The following is a 19,337-nucleotide window of genomic DNA, read 5'->3' as shown; positions in this document are numbered from 1 at the left end:
AACCCTACAGCACTTTCAGTTCTTTTATTGTGTCAGAAACAGAACAAATCACTGTCTTAGGAAAGTTGTATCAGCTAGGTCTTTGGTATTATAGTTAAACTAACATGTTTCAGGCACTGCAAATAGGAAAAATATATAATAGCAAAAAAAATAAAGCTTTGTCATTTAACTATTCCATAGGCACCATATGCTCTTTGATTACATTCTTGGTTAAAGGACTGATAAATAAGGTGGTATGTAATAAAGCCAGGCATCCTGCGGTGATGAAACAAGCACCCTCACCCCCTGACTACCCTGTAAGGACACGTGGTACAAAGATGTGCTTTTATTCTCATTCTTGCCTAAGTGCTTGTCCAGTTATTATGTAAGAAACGCCCCCCCTGTTTAGTCAGGCTGGCTAGCAACATTGGGAACAGACCACCAAAGCCTCCTTTTATCTCTAGGGAATATGTAGTGACATTAAATGGATGACAACTCTGGAATTAAAAAAAAAAAAAAAAAGAAGGAAGGGAGCTAGAGATGTGCTTGTCAGAAACAAAATCAACTTCTTCCTTTCCCATGAGATGTCACTGCCTGACCAGCTGTGGGGTGGCCACAAGAAGTGGAGTGCAACGGGGACTGCAAGGACAGCCGAAGCGGTCACCGAGCCAGTGGGAAGCTCCTTGTGTCAGCAAGAAGCAGAGAGACCTCTGCACACAGGCGCACAGGGCAGGAGAGCTGCTCTAAGGGGCAGTTGCTGTGTACGTTTAAGGGGCTCTGCTATTCTAGTCGAGCCCGAGGTGAAGACCACAGAAGTTCAGGCACACTTGAAAGAGACAATTAGTGCAAAAAGAGTAGCCTTTTTCCTAAAGAAACAGGACATTATTGTGTAATGGTGGCTCTTCTGCCAAGACACCTCCTTTTTAGGGAGAGCAAAATCTGCCACAGAACAAGATGCTCGATGTTTTGTTGTGCCGGATGAAGAAGAGGAATGGGTGATCAGCGGTGAACTCTGGAACGATCATTGCGCAGCGCAACATCATCACTCCTGCCGTGGCAGCAGCTGCCTCAGTGCCTTCTTCGTTGACTTCCACGAAGGACTTGTGAACCACTTCAGAGAGCACCAGCTCGTTGCCAGCTGACATTCCCGAGAAGTCTGCCTTCTTCAAGTCAAACGCATCGGGCATTCCCATGCTGCTCAGGAGGGGCTTCAGATCATAATCTTCTTCCAGTTTAAATCTGGGTAAAGACACCCTTACCTCTGTACTGTCCATCATTTCAGGATTGATCCAATCTATCAGCTTCTCGTACGTAAGCTCTCTTTGCAGCTAAAGCAAAACCCCAAAGTTACATAATTAAAATGAGAAGAGAGTCGGTTTTACACAGCTTAAAGTGGTGATTACTGTGTGTGTTTACACAGTGCATAACATGCGTCTTTCTTCCAGGGTTTAGAGGGTCTCAAGCCAAAAGTGAAGTTATACTTCTTGCTAGAGACTCCAGCCCCAGCTGAGGTCAATCCCATATGCTTCTGGTAGATACAATAAGGATCAGTCCCTTCCACATAAAGTTAACTTTTATAACCACATTAGATTGGTGGAGTTGGGTTTTGTGTTTTGTTTTTTGTTTGGGCTTTTTGGTTTGGTTTTTGACATTTTTAAATATGGGAAGCAAAGACACAGAAGAACTGATGACGATGTCCCTAAGGAGCTGAACTCAGTTTTTCTCTTAACCACAGGATCCTCCTTCAGGTTGACAGGCTGATGAAAAAGTGTGCTCACAATGCCCTTTGCAGTCAGTGTTAGAAAGCCTGATTAATAAATTTCTTGACCAGAGCATGAAATAGCCAAAACTCGTATCATACCTCCACAACAGAAGAGATCTTACAGTTTCCTGTGAGCCTGTTAACCAGTGGTGGGCCAGAGACAATCTGCCAGCTGTTCAGTATGGAAGATCTATGGATTTTCTAAGCACTCCCCTAAATCCCCTCTCACCCTAGATGATGCTCACCACACTATGCTTTCACCATAACTTCAGTTAAGCTCTGCTCCTGGGGAGGGTCAGGTCTTCCTCTAAAGCCCCTGGCTGAGGGGGCAGCACACAGAGTGACCAGCAGTGACAGAAGGCATGCCAATCACCTGGGGGGCAGGGAGGTGTGGGATATTTCAGCTGGTGTTGAGCACCAGTGATATAATAGCTTTGGAATTGAACTGCAGGTCTATATGCAATATCAAACTCTTCCCTGGAAGGATAAGACTGTCTTTATATTTAGCTCAACTTACGCTTTCCAAGCCAGTGGATTCATCCTCGATTGCATTGGGGAGCAGGATGATCATGCTGAGTTCATTACCAACGTAAGGGAGCTCAAGGATTTTGGTCTGTAAGTCCCCAATATAGGTCATGTTAAATCTAGCCTTCTTGAACATCATCTGCACAGGCTTGGTCTCATTCTAAAAATAAAGAGATGTCACCAGTTAGTAGAGAGCTAGTACGCTGTCTCAAAATACACAGCAGGCATCCAGTTACCTGGGGCATTTTAGAATTTGGCTAAAGAAAACTAAACACAGAGTACAGCCCCACCACTGTCTTTTGTAAAGCAAGAGACACAAAGTAAGGATCCCCAAAATTCATTTTTTTAATTACTAATGTGGAAATGCCTGTGACATTTCCTTTTAGGCAAAGAGGTCACACATAAGTTTGCTCACTTCAGAACTAGTGACAAGCACTAAGCAGAGTCGGTAAGATGCAGGGCCCATGCTCCTTGCTTTAAATGAATACAAAATAAATTTTAAAATAGTTATTTTCATTTGTAGTCCATGTAGCTCCAAGCGCTATAGCAAAGAGGAATTCAAATATTTTAAAATGATAATAAAAATGCCAAGAAAGCGAGAGCATTATTTTGAATTCTTAAGTCACATGGATAGTACAGAAGGGAAAAATTTTTCCTCTCCATTTTATTCTCTGGTATCTCCTCCCATTTTCCCATGGAGCAGCAGCTGCTATTGTTTACATCATTATTTCCTCCTTTTCAGTTAAGGGTTTCATTGCTTTCTGCCTCACTTTCATGAGATAACCATGCAAATAATTTCTTGTTTTTAAAATAAAGCCCATTGAAACAATGCCTACAGGAAATACGGTAGAAATTGCTTTGCAGCAGCAATGCCACATGAAAAGGATGGAAAAAGGCCACACAGCTTGTGAAAATCATCCAGTGAATCATAAGAAGTGCAAGAGTCAGAAAATGTCACAGGATGTTGGAAAGGCTCCTGGAATGCTAATGTTAATCTTTGCTATTGGACAGTTAAATAACTAGCTTAAAACTTCAAGGGATTTCCAATCGCTCCTTTGAGCCTACTCACAGACTTCACCAGTACCTAGTCAATTAGTAGCATAAAAATACAAACTTAAGCCATTTAGTTTTACAAGGAAAGCAATGTGCAGTTCTTTGCTGATCTAAAAGCAACATCCCTGGGTGAGCCAAGGCAGCATTCCCCAACTTTAAAACTTTCTCCAATAGTTACCTGGATTCCAAAGGCTCTGATCTTAAAATAATAATAGACTGAAGAAAACTTACATTCAGAAATTCCTGCACATGTAGAAGTGCTCTTTTCTGCCTACAACCTAAAGGAATGTTTCTTTTCTTATCCACACCAGTTTTATGATAAAATAATCAAGTTCACTGACTTCTGTGAAGTCATTCACAACTCTCAAATAGCCTGACAGCTTCACTCAACTGTTGTCTTCTCCCCAATTCCAAATTAACTAGGTAGAGAGCTACTTCTCTAATAACCAAGAAGGGTAAAGGAAAAAAAGTGACAGAATGAAAGAAATATATGATTTTTGTATTGAAGTTTCTAGAAATTGTGTGAAACAACAGAAACTACACAGAGTGTTCCTATTAAAGGAAGGGGTATGAGGAATTTCATACAGCCTATGAATGAAATTCATTTATAGTGCTTGAGTTTCGGTTTTTTGTTGCGTGAATAGTTTTGGTTTTTTGTTGTTTGGGGTTTTTTTTGAGTTAAATGTATTCATTTCAGAGTAACAGTGTATCATCAGCATTTTAACACATCATACCTTGTTAATATGAAATGGCCTTTCTGTTGTACTCTCTTTGTTGAACTGCTCTTCCCAGTTGCCTTTGAAATAGATGGCATTCACCAACACAAGTCTGGTCAGTGAATTGAGAATCCCCTCTGCCAACAGGTTCTGAATTCTACCTTTATGATACATAGGAAAAAGAAAACAATTTTTAAAAATTACATACATGCCACACTTACCTAATACAGTATATACTCTTGTAATTAATACACTATACAGAAGATGATTATGTACCACACAGAGCAAGAGCTCAATGCTTGGGTTCTTTTAATTTACAATATTATATCTTGAAATAGCTGTTTAGCCAAGCCCTGGCTGCCATTAAATACAACAGGGCATTCTGCAAAACGCTCACCTTCAGTCCTTTCCTCTACCCAGCCATTTATTTGTTTTCTGCAATCCTCTGAAGCATTCACGAAGTCAGTCTGTTCTAGTCCAGCATGGTACAGTTTCTGGCTTGACTCTATAAATGACTAACATAGACATTCAGAACAGCTTTTTAACAATGCATTTTACTGTCATTTAGCCACAGATGATTCTTAAATATACCAAGAAAATCTGCCTGCTTCTGTTCCCCAGCTTCATATAGAGCCATTGAAGTTGTCTGACACATTCCTGTTAGAACTAGGAATTGTCCACTGTATGTTAAGGCAAATGGCTTGTTTAACAACTACGCTAGGAAGTTATACACAACTTAATTGAGAATTATGTTGCTAGTTTTTGGGGTTTTTTTTTTTTTTTGCTTTCATGAGAGAACACATGATTTTGTAAGCTTCTCTCTACATAAATTTCATTGTTAAACCTCCCACACTAATAGGAAACCTTTAAGTCAGAGAATACTGACTTTTCTTAGAGAGGAAAAAAAACATCTTGTCCCTAGTTTAATATAGTTAGATCTTTATTACACAGATGTAAAGTTTTAGACTACAGTCAATGTAATTTTTATCTACTAGACAAATGAAACACTACGCATTCTTCATTAAAGTAATCACTGTAAATCACCCCGGGGGAAAAAAAAAAACAAAACAAGCACCTTACATCTTACTGCTTCTAGGGAACCATCTACAGAAACATGTATAACAGTACCTATTATCCTTATTTAGATCATCTGATAAGAAAAGTCTGTCTGATAAGAAAAGTCTTAAGAGTCATGTACTCCTCTTAGTATGTTCTCTGGCTGACTTACATGACAGAAAAGCTGCACCACACTGCCCATACTGAAAAGCAATAACAGTTCTTTTTATTGTATTTACACATGCCCAAGGGAAGAGATACACATCGATCATTTCCTCCACAGCTAAAATGAATGGATCATGGAACCTTGAAGATTTAGTGTTTGATGGCTTTTACAGTGATTTGCACCAGTTGCACCTTCAGATCCTAAGCCATCTAAGAAGAGCTTCCCCATGAAGTTCAGACACTGGGCTTTGGCACAATCCATCATATTGCTCGGCCTCAGCCTAGAAAATTTGAAAAGTAAAACCGAAAGCCTGCCTTTGGCCTCCAAAGGAAACAGGTAGCAAGTACACTATACCAAAAACCACCACAAACTTAAATTGTTACTTACTGAGAGAAACTCAAACGTCTTTTCTCCATAAAGTCGGTTAGCAGTTCTCAGTATATATTTGGTGTTTGGATCGTTAATTTCAGAGAGAAGTGATTGATACCCATTGTGAGCATCCTCACTTTTGTTCAAAGAAAGCACCTGTAGAAAGACAAATACCTTCAGTGAAGTCCATGCCTTCTATAAACACAGTTGCTTCAGCACAGGTATTTTTTTATTTAAAAGTGACTTTTGAGTTTAAGAACTGTGACTTGAAGCCAAAAGATCTTTCATCACACCTCCCTTCTGGAGCTTATTGTGCAAGTCACATATGATGCACCCACCCAGATGTCGTACAAGTAATAGATTCAGTGAAGAGTCAGCAGTATTGAGTTTCCTTTACTCAAGCCAAGCATTAAAGGATCACAAAACAACTGTTGAGGTTGGAAAGGACCTCTAGAGGTCACCTGCTACAACCTCCCTGCTCAAGCAGGGCTATCTACAGCTGGTAGGCCAGGACTATGTCCAGACAGATTTCAAATATCTCCAAGTACAGCAATAATACAATTTTGGAGAAACTTTTATAGATTTAATGAAAGCAAAATGTGTGTTTATACTCCTCTTCCACTTAGTAAAAGAGGCAAACATAATAACAAAAATGACTAATTATGCATTTTTTACATATGCAATTGACAGTATTAAATATGCCAAGTGGTACTTGCCACGTGAGCAAGTTTAAAAAAAATTAATCAAGATGCAGCTACCATTTTTAGATGCATACAGGGTGGATTTTAAATATTTATTTTGTGTGTGTCTAGCTACATTTTCAGAACATGTATAGTCTGATATCAAGCAGATAGAAGTATTATGCAGCTAGAGATATATCAAACCAACAAAAAAACCCCTAGGTATGTCTTAATGAAGGAAGATCTGTCTCAATAAACCTCCAAAACCCCCAAAACAAAAATGAGGAACCTCCTAATTTTACACTGAAGGAAGCTCCCCATATAAAACCAGGTACTGCTTACATACACACCAAAGGAAAACCTCTGCTCTGAGACTCAAATGACAATCATAGTTCAGCATAAGTGCAGGTCACAAGCATAATACAGATTTGCTGTTCATATTTGTTGTTAATACACTAAGTTTATTTACACATACCTTTGCTATTTGGGCCTCAGTGTTACCTTTTGAACCCAGCAAAATCATAGACAAAGCAGAAGAAATACTAAAAGGTGAAAAGAATACATTCTGCCCACTTTTTTCCTCACACAACTTTCTTAAGAGGTCAAGCGCAAAAGTGGTATTTGCTGCACAGAGGCTCTCCATGGTTCAGAGACTGGAAGATAAAACAAAACAAGAACGGCTCAAATTTATCTGAATACAAACTGGTAAGTTACTTCTATCTTCTACCTTTCCCAGTATGAACTATGCAGTAAGTGTCATAATTAGGCTGGAAAATTATCAACTCGCTGAAAAACCGATTTAGTGGAACAAGCACCTTAAATCCCACACTAGGCACTGAAGTTATTTTAAGGATTTTCTTTTTTTGCTTTTCTATTTCAATCACATATCTGTAACAAAAACAGCAATTCCCGCTGGTGTCATTAGACTCTTCACTGGGTAAATAACATTACATCTTTTGAGATTGTTATATTCAAAACCATTTTCTTTATGATTTATTAAAACAAGTCTCTTTCGAGTTCACAATTATTTGCCTTTATGTGAAAACCAGAGCAAAAAGTTAGGCATCAGAACGGCAGAATTAGAAACTCTTACCTTCTCCAAGTCTATGTAGCTTCAGAATTACCTTCAGCTTACTCTTAGGTTTAAAACACAGTGTGCACACGTAACAGTCAGTCTGGTAGCAGTCAGCAGAATGACTTGATCTACAAGATTAAAAGAGAAGAAAAAAGTTATTTGGTCAGCATGATGGATTGCTTTGTACTACAGCAGGAAATTATAGTAAAATCAAAGTCCATTTCAGTTCCAATTTATTGCCTACAACACGGAAACACACATAATGAAAAAACCTGCTTACAGAAAACTTTATGGTACATGCACACTTGAACATCTCTAACTCAATGCCTGTCGTGCTCTATATACATCAGTTGTGTGGTTTAATGTTAGGTTGGTTACCCACCTACACACCCATAAAAGGAGCAATAAATACTAGAATGCTGAGTTTACTACAGATATGCATCACCAGACATCATAAGATATCAGCTAGTAGTAAAGGTTTCTGTGTTCTGCTCTTCCCTTAAGGCAGTGTCATGTAACTAATTCATTATCTCAAACAAATAGGTGGAGAGAACAAGTTTCTGCACGCATGCTATTCCACCGAAGAATATTTCTTTCTAGTAGCTTTGCAATAAACAATAGAAACGTTTCTCCCGTTTCTCTTCTCCCATAACTGAAAGATTAAAACAAAAAAGCAAGCTGAGATGAAAACAATCCTCCAATTCTGTTTGGAAGGAGTAATTTAACTACATGGACTTCACAGCACGAGTACAAGGCACTTAGTATTTTCAGTTCATGTTGGTTACAATGAAGACCAGAGCTTTACAACTGCCCCGATACCTGTCAGATTGCTGGCAATAAGGTTTTTTGACCTGGAGATCAAAATGCACAGGAATGGTGACAACAGCAAACACTATTACCTAGAAGGTTTTTCTAGGGCTTCCATGACAGACAAGAGTTTACAGACAAAAGGCAGTAATTGACACTATTTGCCTACCTAAAAAATCAGTGCATTTAACCAAATTTTAAGTAACATTTCAACAGCCAGAGGACAAGGCTAGGAGTGGTATGTCTACAGTTATCCATACTTTCCCCGCAGCTCATTAATACCCTTCTGATCAGAGTGGTTCCAGAGACAGTACAGGATGACTGCACTTTAAGGAACAAGAAACATACGATACAAGCACATACTTGTCAGTTGCTTGTAACCTTTTTGCGACAAACCCCTCAGTGACAGAAGGTTTGCCCACAACAAATCATTCCTCATTCTGGTCTCCCCAGGCCAGTGGTGAGGCGCCCGTGCGGGTGCTCCTGGATGCCCCTACCCTGTGTATCACTCTCACTATGGATTCAAAGCATATATTCTCAGCAGTAGACACCCAGGCTTTAGAACAGTCTTTATGAACAGAAAGGCTACATCCAGATTAAGCCGCCGACAGACAGTGCAGCATCTCTCCCGGTTCTGCCATGGAGGAACCCGAGCAGAGCAGGGCGCCCCTCTCCTCCAGCCTGCGGCCCGGGAGATACACCCCACCGAGACTAGGGCATCCACCATCGCCTGCTGTGCGCCGGTGTCCCCCATCTCGCCTCAGCCGAGCCACAGCACGGCTGTTTCAAACCCAGTCAGCGGGGGAACTCGGAGTGATGAGCCTCTGGCGGTGCCTACCTCCACACGGGAAGCTGCACAGACACCCCTCTTCCCACCCCCTGAACCCACGCCGCGCTTTCTTGACGGAAAGGGGCGCTCTTTAGGATTTGGAGAGCCGGGAGCGACATTAAAACACTCGCAGGGTAAGGTCTCCCACAGCTGCGGAGGGCGGCTCCCCCACTTCGCGCCTCTCCAGGGGCCGGGGGGTGACGGAGCCCCCCGCCTGGGCCCCACCACCGCCGGCTCCGGGCCCGTGTGCCCCCGCAGGAGGGGAGAGGGACAGGGAGGAGCCCCACAGAGTTGTCGCCATCCCGGTAGCACAAGAAGCCAAGGGCTCGGCAGTCGCCGGGGCGTAGCGCTGGGGAATAGGAAAGGAGGGGAAAGACCCGCCCCCCCACCATGAAACACGTTAAGATTCCACATTTCCGCGGTGTCCCCCTCACTCCTACACGCGGAAAGCACTCCCTACGCACCGCTGCAACTCCCGCTGGCAAGAAGCGGAAATCACGCCACGAAAAAGGGGGGGTGGGGGGACACAGGACCAACCCTGAAAATAATAGAAGGACCCCACGCAGCGTCCGCTTCCTTAAAAAAAAAAACAACCCGTAAGTTTCCAGTAGAAAACGACACCTGCCGGAGAGCGGAACCGCCCCACTCACCCCGCCGGGCACCGCGCTCCCCTCCTCCCAGATCCAGCCCGCCCTTGTTTCCTTCCCTTCCCCCGGAAGCATTGCCGAGCTGGGGGGAGAGAGATGGGGGAAGCTCGGCCCCTCCTCGGCCGCGCCCCGGCCTTAGGCCAAAATGGCCGTTTGGACGCCGCTGTCAGGGCGGCGAAGCGCCACAGCCCCAGGGGGTAAAATGGCTGCCGCCCACCGCCATGGAGGGGCCGCCCACCCCTCTCGCTGCCTTTATATCTCGGCGGGCCTCGCCTGGCCGCAGGGGGTGATTTTTCACCTCTGTCTCCCTCTGGTGGCAGAGCTGACAGAAAACACTAGTCCGCGAGCAGTTATTATTATTAATAATCATTTTTGAAGCGGGGGTGGCTTTGAGTGAAAGTGATGTGTTGCTGCACCCCAGAGACCGTATGGGCTTGGCCCGTGCCTCGTGTACCTGCGGCTCTGAGGGGGACAAGTTGCCCTTATAAACGTGTATTTTGTAATTATTTTTTTTAAGGGAGTAGGAGTGACATGCGAAGCTGGTGAGGGCTCAGGTGGGGTGTGGAAGGAAGGCAAGGCAATGGCGGCAGGTGGTGGGCAGGGAGGGCTTTACTGCTTCCAGCTGTAAAGCAAGGACCTAATGGAGGGGTCAGTAGGAGCTGGGTCTAACTGCTGTGGGGTGGGAGTAAGTGCTAAGAACACACCTGAATCAGGTGAGGGTGAGGAGGGGGCCACTGTTAGCCTACATTTGTACACACGTCCGTGAAGGGATAGAAATGCCATAGCTATAAGGGTTTAAGGGACAGAGCTACTCTTGATGGCCTGGTGTGCTGTGGTAGTCCTTTCTGCTGTTCCACAGGGCAAGGAGTAACTCTGACTAGGGTGAGCAGAGTCTGCCAAAGAAGAGGATGGTTTGGGATTTGTTGTGTTTGATAAAGAAGAGGAAAGGGTGGTCAGCTTTAAAAGTCATTGCTGGTGCTTTTGATCTCAGCACCAGGACACCTGTGGCAGCTGCTGCCTCAGTACCTTCTTCATTGACCTCCACAAAAGCTTTGTGAATAACTTTTGAGATGACAAGGTCCTTCTTAGCTGACATCCCTGTGAAATCAGCGTGAACAGGGTCAAAAGCATTTCGTATCCCCATGCTGCTCAAAGTGGATTTAAGGTCGTAATTCTCTTCCAGCTTCAACTTGGGCAGGTACAAATCCACTTCAGCTTTTATCATGTTGGCTGTTTCGGTCCATTCAGCCAGTTTCCTGTAGGTCAGCTCTCTTTCCACCTGCAATGAGTGAGATCAGGCTGTCAGTAACTTACACCCTATGTCCTTAAAGGTGGTGAGGTATAGGCCTGAACCGTCAGAGTAGTTTGTTATTTTTTCTCTGGTGTGAAGAGTATTGCTTTTTTGCAATGTGTGACCGATAATGCTAATAATAAGCACTTACTATGTGAGTGTATGGATTATTTTCCTCTTAGTAGCAGTAAGTAACTGGAACACATGGGACCAGGTACAAATAAAAAGATGTTTGCCCTGATCTGTTTAGAATCTGAGACTCATCCTGGCATGGTCATGAGTGGCTGTTGATACCTTCTGAGTCAGGGTAACCAGCACTTAGTTTGAGAAGCCTCACCACAAAATATCAGGTGGAAATACAGATTGAAAATGACATAAAAATTAATTAATGCAGCCCTCAGAAGAAGATAACTCCAGGGCAAATTCAGATTTGGTTCTTGCTTTCCCTATGCTATTTCAGCAATAGAAAAGGGGACACAAAACAGGCAAAGTCAGTTGTGTGGACAGACATTTTAGGTGTGCCCCTAAGTAAAATGCTGTATTTGCAATGTTATCAGATGCACTGAATCCTAAGCTGAGAAGTCATGGTGTTATACTTTATGAAACACACACAGTACGCACACATCAGAACCTATTCTGCCATGATTTTGAAGCTTGTTCTTCCTCACTCTTTTCATCTGTTTCTGTTACTGTCTCATAATGTATGTGATGGAACAGTAGGTCAGTTTTACCCGCTCCAGACCGGTGGTGTTATCATTGATGTCATCTGGTAGGAGAATGAACATGCTGAGTTCATTTGCCACATATGGCAGCTCAATGATTTTGAATTTCATGGTTGTTTCATGGAATATAAGAAACATATCTCTCAGAAACATCATCTGTACTGGTTTAGTCTTGGTCTGTGAAAAATTCAGGCATAAAAAATAGTGTTACTTCATTCCCTGAAATGGATGATAAAGATTACTTGCTTCACTGAACTGAAAACAAAAATTCATAAACAAATACAAGTCTCAGCAGCATTTGCATACTCAGTACCCTCTCCTTTGGACACCACCACATACACCCCCTTTTCAAAGCCATGGGGATCAAAGCCACGTACGGTATCTACCTGATGATTGAATCACGTTATATGGACCCCATGCTAGAACAGGTGGTTGTGCCCTGAAGGACAATGCAACCCAGGGAGACCCCACTCAGGAGCAAGGTCCTGTGACCCCATGGAGAGGAGCCCACTCAGGAGCAGGTTTACTGGCAGGACCTATGACCCTGTAGGAGACCCATGCTGGAGCAGTCCATTCCTGAAGGACTGCACCCCATGTAAAGACCCATGCTGGAGCAGTTCTTGAAGAACTGCAGCCTCTGGGAAGGTCCCACATTGGACGTGAAGGGCTGTATCCTGTTGGTGGGACCTCACAATGAAGCAGGGGAAAGGTGTGAGGAGGAAGGAGCGGCAGAGACAAAGCATTATGAAGTGACCACAAGCCCCATTCCCTGTCCCCCTGTGCTGCTTTGAGGGAGTGAGGTTGAGCCTGGGAAGAAGGAAGGGGTGGAGGAAGGTGTTTTATATTTGGTCTTATTTCTCATTATCCTACTCTGGTTAATTTGCAATAAATTAAATTAATTTTTGTAAGTCGAGCCTGTTTTGCCCATGGTGATAATTGATAAATGATCTCCCTGTCCTTATCTCATCCCGTGAGCTTTTTGTCCTGTTTTTCTCCCCCTGTCCTGTTGAAAAGGGGGAGTGATACAGCGCCTTGGTGGGCACCTGGCCAAGGTCAGCCCACCACAACCATGTACCACGATGGATCCTAAACGCGCACAGGTGGCATAGTAGGTTTCGGATACACAGTCTGAATCACTGAACACAAAGACACAATCACTTTGAATTTCCTGGCGTACAAAAGGTGTTTGCACTCATAATCTATGTCAAACAAGATATATGCTTCCACTGACAAATAATTGTGCTTGCCTTCGACACAGTCCAAAAGTATGCTTCCAGTCAGCTACTGTGCATTGTCAGGGCATGATCGGTTAAATACTGTTAGCTCAGTAGTGTGCCCTCAGCTTACACCGAATACATCATCCTCACACACTCAGCTAAAATGACAAACCCCAGGCAAATTCCCTTTGAGGTTTTTAGGCAACACCCAGGGCGCGTGAGGAAGGAGCAGCTGGTTCAGTTTCGTTGAACTTGGAGTACACACCGTGTCTCAAAAGCAGAAAGGAGACGTAGGTGTGTACGCGGGGCTCTCAAAAGCAACTCCCTCCTGTGTGAAAATGGGACCTTGGTACTTAAGGAAATTTCTTCTTAGTTAGCCACAGTGTTCTCAAGTGTTTTGATACCGAGCAGCTCTTAATTAAAGTGAAAATCATATTCTTGTGGATATGTGTAAATAAGATGATGCGGATTTATTTTCACAATTGCCATTCTCACTGGGTTTGTGCCATGTGCCCAGCTACGAGTAGTGTTGCAGTGGTATATGAAATGCAGGTGAAATATTAGAGATTTCTTGCTCTTCAGTAATAGACATATTGATACATCACAATAGGCATATAGAAAAGGAATTTACCTTGCTCAGTCTGAAGGGCCTCTCAGAAGTATTTTTTTCTAGAAATTTCTTTTCCCAGTTTCCTTTGAAATAAATGGCATTTACTAAGACCAATACCGTGTGAGAATCGACAGATCCTGCAGGCAGCAGATCCTGGATTTTCCCTTCAAAATCAGACAAATAGGACTGTTATTCCAGTGTGACTGTTTAACTTGCCAATTTTAATTGTGCCTTCTTTGTACCTACCTATCTAGCAAAAATGTTTGCATTTTGGAGATATTTTATGGTACGTTTTTCATGGTATACATATGGTAAAAATGGCTCTATTTTTTTTTTTTTTTTTTTTTAAATATTGCAATTTCAGTAGTAAATGGCATTGGGAAGTGGGTGAAGTGGAATAGCCTGGATGTTCTGTGAAGTTGGTTGCAAGCAGCTGAAGAGTGCAGAAGTAAAATCCTCACTAATCAAAGCAGAGCCACTCAGTATCTACCTGTGCCTCCCTCTGAAAAGCAATAATTCAGAAGAGGCTACAGCATGAAGAATCAAGAGAAGAACCTTGTCAGGAGCAGCAGTTAGTTTTGGAGAGAGGCATGCTTCAAGCTATTTAACTGCACTTTGCTTGGCATCTCCCCTCAGTTTCCATCTTTTATGGATCCTTGGCTGCAAGAGCAATAAATGTGGAAATACAAATTATTTGAAAGTGAAACAAGAAAAAAGCCATCTAAGTGGTACTTACTCTCGGTTTTATTTTCAACCCAGGAATTGATCAGGGCTCTGGCTTGTTCTGCAGCTGTCTTAAAGTTTACAGCTTGTGGCTTTGCATTATAATAGCTTGTAATGAGCTGTAAGAATTTCTGAAAGATAGAATTGGAAAATGTATGCTTATTTAGTTAAATTTGAGTTATAAAAATGTTAGAAAGGATCACTTCAATAGTCTACACTATCTGCACTACAGATAGTGCAGATACTACTATCTCTACTATTAACAGTACAGTCTGCTACTACGTAATTGAAGTAAATATAAATTGTTTGAAATTGGATAAGCCTTAAAATAAGGGTACATTCTATGTTAAATATATTCTATATTAAATAAGGACCGATCAAGCTTCAGTCTCAAGGAAACTGATACTTCAGTTTTTTTCTGTTTGAAATCAAAAGTGCAAATTTGTAATTTTGAAATACCCCATGAAACAAACATTTTTGCAATTGTTTCAGGATTTTCAAAATGACATATTATTTAAGTACTTTTTTCCTGCTTTATGACGTAGAATTCAGTACAAGAGGGAAGAATGGTCTCATATTGAGTTGAAACAAGGCTTTTAGTTTGCTTCAGAGGTGAGTTTGTGAGGACAACAGATCAGGTATAAAGGGAATGTTCTGGTGGAATAAAGTCGTGGCAGAAAAGCAGAATTAATGTTTGTATTGCTGTCTGCTGTGAAACAGTTCATGGAGATGCCTAGCAAGAAATTCTCTAGATTCTCTGTAAAGCATAGGTACATGAGATTATGGAGAAAATGAGCAATAAGCACTCAGAAGGACAAATTGCTAGTAACTTGGGAGATAAAACAAACTCCCATATCAAAGAAAAGTACTCTCATTTAAAACTACCTTCCAAGAAACTGGAAGATGATTAATACAATGTCAGTTTTAAAAAAAGATTTCAAAGATATGAGTCTGTATGGGGCAAATGAATAGAATGGGTCTAGTGGGTGTATGGATAAACATGATGAATTGGAGGAGTGTCAACAGCATTTTATAACAGAGAGTCTTAAATGACAAATCTGTTGGAGGTTTTTGCAGATGTCAGGAAGGTTGAGACATTACAGTCTGTTTCAATTACCAAAAAGCATTTAGTACAACTTCTCACCAAAGGCTGAGCATCCATGGCACTACAGATTAAAAACTAAGAGTAGGAGGAAATAGTGTTCATGGAGAAGGGTCATTACTACTAGAATTCCACAGGGATCTGTGCTAAAGTATTTATTCCCTAAAACTGAGGTCTAAATGTTTACCTGGTTACATTAAAATATAAATATTAAAAGATTTATAAATGATCCAGTGACATGTAATGCATAGAAAGTGATTATTGCTGTTTAGGAATGAGGTATTGGGGCTATAACGACCGGTTTCATGAAAAAAAGTCTGCCCAATAGCTTCCAAAAAGGCAAATACAAATTTAAAGGAGTGGGGAACAAAAGAGAGAATATTAAGTGGCGCTCTGTAAAGCTGTGGTGAGCCCATAGTCTGAGTTCTGTCTAGCCTCCCCAGTATCAGAAATACTAGAGTATAAAACATACAGAGATAGGGGACAAGGATGACCAAAGAGATGGAGAGGCTTCCTTTTAGAAGGAAAAATCAACTAATAAAAATGCCGACAGGTGGCAGGCTCAAAAGACACAAGCGCTTCCCATGGTGTGTAGTTCAGCTGTGGAACTCCTGGTGCTGAGGGCTGCAGTAGATTCAAAAGGCCAGTCTGCCAATTTATGAAAGAATGGTTCATCAAGATCTATTAAGTAGACGTGCCTTCTGGTTCAGGAAGTCCCTGAGCTGCAGACTGCTTGAGGACCAGAGCAGAGTCTGGAGAAGTATTGCTATGCAGCCTGCCTTCTTCCCATACATTTCCTGAACTGTTGACCACTACTGGAGACAAATAGACTTTTTGTCTCTGAAAGTCAGCTCCATATGGCTGTCCTCATGGGCTCACTGAAACCACAGTGCTATCATTTGGAAAATTTTTATCATTGCTGTTGACAATCCCTCTTAATGTCAAAATAATCTAAGTACAAATGTTCAACTCACGGGCAGGAGTGGGTAGGTCTTTTCCTCATACAGTCGGTTGGCAGTCTTCAGCAGGTAGCTGCTTCTGGGTTTGTTGATGGCAGACAGGAGCTCTTTAAAGCCAGAGTGGATGTTTTCAGCTTGCTTGTACTCAGGATCCTTGGAAAGAGACACCAATTAATATACTTTTTTTCTGTCTGAAGTGTTGCATCTGCTGTGGTTGTTTAAAATGTCCAGGTTGTTTTAATTAAAAAGGAATTTCAGGGGATGGAGCTCTTTTTTTGAGTATGTTGCATGTTTGCAGCACTGTGTATAAGTGGATAAATTATTTTCTCTCTGTAGGGCAATGATCTGTTTCTGCGGTGCTGTGTAAGCCTTTGGGGACATTATCTGATGGCGCACCAAGGAAGTTTAATCTCATTTCAAGGACCCATCAGTGCAGCCTGGCAGCTTTTGAGGAGGTGCTCTGCTCTGACAGGCACTAATGTCAGGGCATGGACTTACCAACTATTCAGATTTAGTCCGTTTCACATGAATTTTGCTGTTGCGTTTGGATTTTGGAGGGAGCTGTCCTTATCAGTGTTGATGGGTTTAGGGAGCATGAGCTTGCTTGCCAGCTGTTGCCAGCTGTTGCTTCACTACTGGAGGAATAAGCTGCTACCTGTCGGCTGATCCCCACCATCTGCTTGGGTGCAGTCTCCTCCTCCTCCATGGCATATACCCTGCCCTGCACATGAGACACTGAGAGTCTGTGCCATGGACACATGGTGACTTGTTGTGAGGTTAGTCAGGTGGCATTCCTCGCTCTAGTCTTTTCTCACTTGTGCCGAGATGTGGCCTGCCAGGAAGGACACCTAGGAAAGAATCTGATAGCCAAAGAGCACAGCGGATAGCGGAGGTTGGGTTTGGAAGGGGATGGGAACAGACTGAAGAGGTAACGGAGGCAAATGTCTGAAGGACCAGATGAGGCAGACTTTACTACAACTCAGAAAGCCCGTGAGCTGCTGAAATGAATGTGGATGTAATGACTCGTCTTGAAGAATCATCCCCCGGCATCTAGGGAGAGACTGATATAACCTCTTCTCTCCTTTCATTTCTGGTTTGTCTAATCTAGTTTCTTTGAGCTTTCTTTTAGTTTCTGTGCTAAAGAAATATGGCCTGTTGAGTTTACAAGCCTTTTGGTGTCTGGGGAGTTCATTTGATGAAAAAGATCTGGGTGGTTCCTCCAGGTGGCAAGTCTCTGGGGAGCTGATTAACAAGGATGAATCGGCATGCATTAGCTTAAAGGGGAATTTTGTTTCACTGACGTGTCTGTGCATGAAAAAGGTGGAAGAGAGTTTGTTTGGAGTGAGGTATGAATGCAATAGGGTTTTTTCACTACAGAAGAAAACCCAAAAACTGAAGCTAATAGAGATAGAATTGTCCTGCATACATCTGAACAATCAATTTGTTGATATTGCCATAGACCAGTTAAACCCAAGCAAGACAGTATTAGGGCCAGTAAAAATGCAGTTGGTGTCTCAATTCTGCTTTTGAAGACCTGTGTTCATGAGTTTTATGGTAACGTTATCTGCTTGTTTGCTTTTTCTATATATAGTTCTTACTGAAGTGAGGTAATAGGTATAGACTGAAAACAAGAAAATGTTAGAAAGCTGAAGCAGTAGTTGGGATGAACTATCCCTTTCTCAGAGGTTTTTTTCTCTGAGTCCTTTGTTGTAATAAATACCATCTTTCTTCTCTTTGGTCTCCTCAGAGGTGGCCTTGTTGTCTCAAACAAATCTTCTTCTCCTGCAGTCTGGTTAAAATGAAGAACCTGTGATGATGATAGATGTTCATAAAGACAGCTTGTTTTTTGAAGATAAATGTGCCTAAGGGTTATATAATTATGTTAGTTTTCTGTGGTAATTCACATGTCCAATGACAGTTACTCTACTGAGGACAAGATTTTACTGTTGATTTGGTCTCTATAACTATGTCATTATTATATAGATTGTAGCCACATTTACTTCTTAATAATAGATCAATATTATGGCTCAAATATTAATTTATTTAGATAAGTGGTAAGTTCATGGAATTTATTTTCAGATCATGACCAAGCACAAAAAAGAGCATAGTGCACTTCTGAGTCTTATTACTGGGACAGAAATGTAAAATTTTATATTTAATATGTTTAAGTAAATGCTTATAACGAAAAAAAGTACAAGACTGAAAACTTCTGCTAAAGCGGCTGTAAGTGAAATTATATTTTCAGTACTAGTGTATCTCTGCTTTCCATGGGAGGATTACTGTATTTATGGACTATGTCACAAGCAAAGGTATTTGTATTTGTCCTGTGCAGCCCAACACATGCTCAGGAGAACTTATTAACTTGGGTATGCAGTACGAGAAAGCAGATCCACTGCTTCCAGAACCAGCTGGGGTCTAGAAGCAGTGATTTTATCTCTGGCACTCCTTTTCCTAGATTATTGTAGCTCCTTATTAATTTTGCTAATAAAGCTGTCTCTTTATTACTATTTGAGCACTACATCAAGTGAACTATTCTGTTCAAAAGACAGTTAAAATAGAAGGTAGAGTTCCAAACAAGACCAGCAGTAGTCTCTAATGTCAATAACTTACCTGTGGCAGACCACTTGCAATGCTCTGGGAACTGTAAGTGTAACGTAAATGTAGGGATAGTGCAGAGCAGGGAGATCTTGGAAATAAAGTGGAAGAACAGTGACCTGCAGGACTGCCGGCCTAACATTATGGCAGGTCACTGTTCTCCCATGTCGTTCCTTTCTGTTCCCCATAGGCAGAAGAATAATGAAATTTAAGTGGGAACTACCTGATATATATATCTGATATATATCACCATATACGGTGATATAGTGCTAATTTTAGAGCTTACCTGAGCCATCTGGGTTGCAGTGTCACCTTTTGCACCCAGGTGGACCATGGCAAGAGCAGTTGCAATACTCCAAGGAGAAAAGAAAATGTTTTGGCCTTTGGAAGTTTCATTCAGCTTTTTGTAAAGGTCCAGAGTGAAGCTGTTGGTTGACACTGAGAGAGACTCCAT

The 19,337-nt window shown here is 41.9% G+C and overlaps 2 protein-coding genes across 6 annotated transcripts; both read right to left on the bottom strand.

The window, feature by feature from the left end:
- Positions 1–9: 9 nt before the first annotated feature.
- LOC106887446 (serpin B6-like) lies at positions 10–9,802 on the bottom strand. 3 transcript variants are annotated; one of them, XM_014940977.1, is made up of 8 exons: positions 9,668–9,802; positions 7,400–7,509; positions 6,782–6,959; positions 5,645–5,782; positions 4,433–4,550; positions 4,054–4,196; positions 2,259–2,426; positions 10–1,307 (listed from the first exon to the last, which is right to left on the bottom strand). In XM_014940977.1, exons 3-8 carry the CDS (start codon positions 6,947–6,949, stop codon positions 903–905), a joined length of 1,140 nt encoding a protein of 379 aa, XP_014796463.1. In that variant the 5' UTR covers positions 6,950–6,959; positions 7,400–7,509; positions 9,668–9,802; the 3' UTR covers positions 10–902. The 3 variants fall into 3 exon arrangements, with proteins under 3 accessions (XP_014796463.1, XP_014796464.1, XP_014796462.1); XM_014940978.1 differs by lacking the exon at positions 9,668–9,802 and adding an exon at positions 9,482–9,500; XM_014940976.1 differs by lacking the exon at positions 9,668–9,802 and having other exon boundaries at positions 7,400–7,581.
- Positions 9,803–10,434: 632 nt separating this feature from the next.
- LOC106887445 (heterochromatin-associated protein MENT-like) lies at positions 10,435–19,337 on the bottom strand. 3 transcript variants are annotated; one of them, XM_014940973.1, is made up of 7 exons: positions 19,170–19,337; positions 18,009–18,095; positions 16,304–16,441; positions 14,241–14,358; positions 13,526–13,668; positions 11,687–11,854; positions 10,435–10,943 (listed from the first exon to the last, which is right to left on the bottom strand). In XM_014940973.1, exons 1-7 carry the CDS (start codon positions 19,335–19,337, stop codon positions 10,542–10,544), a joined length of 1,224 nt encoding a protein of 407 aa, XP_014796459.1. In that variant the 3' UTR covers positions 10,435–10,541. The 3 variants fall into 3 exon arrangements, with proteins under 3 accessions (XP_014796459.1, XP_014796461.1, XP_014796460.1); XM_014940975.1 differs by lacking the exon at positions 18,009–18,095 and adding an exon at positions 17,351–17,359 and having other exon boundaries at positions 10,542–10,943; positions 16,304–16,432; XM_014940974.1 differs by lacking the exon at positions 18,009–18,095 and having other exon boundaries at positions 10,542–10,943.

This window comes from Calidris pugnax, unplaced genomic scaffold, assembly GCF_001431845.1.
Source record: "Calidris pugnax isolate Ruff unplaced genomic scaffold, ASM143184v1 scaffold8, whole genome shotgun sequence".
Classification (NCBI taxonomy): Eukaryota; Metazoa; Chordata; class Aves; order Charadriiformes; family Scolopacidae; genus Calidris; species Calidris pugnax.
This window is presented reverse-complemented; position numbering and strand designations above follow the sequence as displayed.

Bases quoted from the DNA above. Each gene is read 5' to 3' on its own strand.
- LOC106887445 (XM_014940973.1), bottom strand. From the start codon at position 19,337: ATGGAGTCTCTCTCAGTGTCAACCAACAGCTTCACTCTGGACCTTTAC. The intron at 14,359-16,303 runs GTGAGTTGAACA...TCTATCTTTCAG, and splicing joins AGACCTACCCACTCCTGCCC to AAATTCTTACAGCTCATTAC. The intron at 13,669-14,240 runs GTAAGTACCACT...CTGATTTTGAAG, and splicing joins GGTTGAAAATAAAACCGAGA to GGAAAATCCAGGATCTGCTG.
- LOC106887446 (XM_014940977.1), bottom strand. From the start codon at position 6,949: ATGGAGAGCCTCTGTGCAGCAAATACCACTTTTGCGCTTGACCTCTTA. The intron at 2,427-4,053 runs GTATGATGTGTT...CTTTATTTTTAG, and splicing joins GGCCATTTCATATTAACAAG to AATGAGACCAAGCCTGTGCA. The intron at 1,308-2,258 runs GTAAGTTGAGCT...GTTTTGCTTTAG, and splicing joins AATCCACTGGCTTGGAAAGC to CTGCAAAGAGAGCTTACGTA.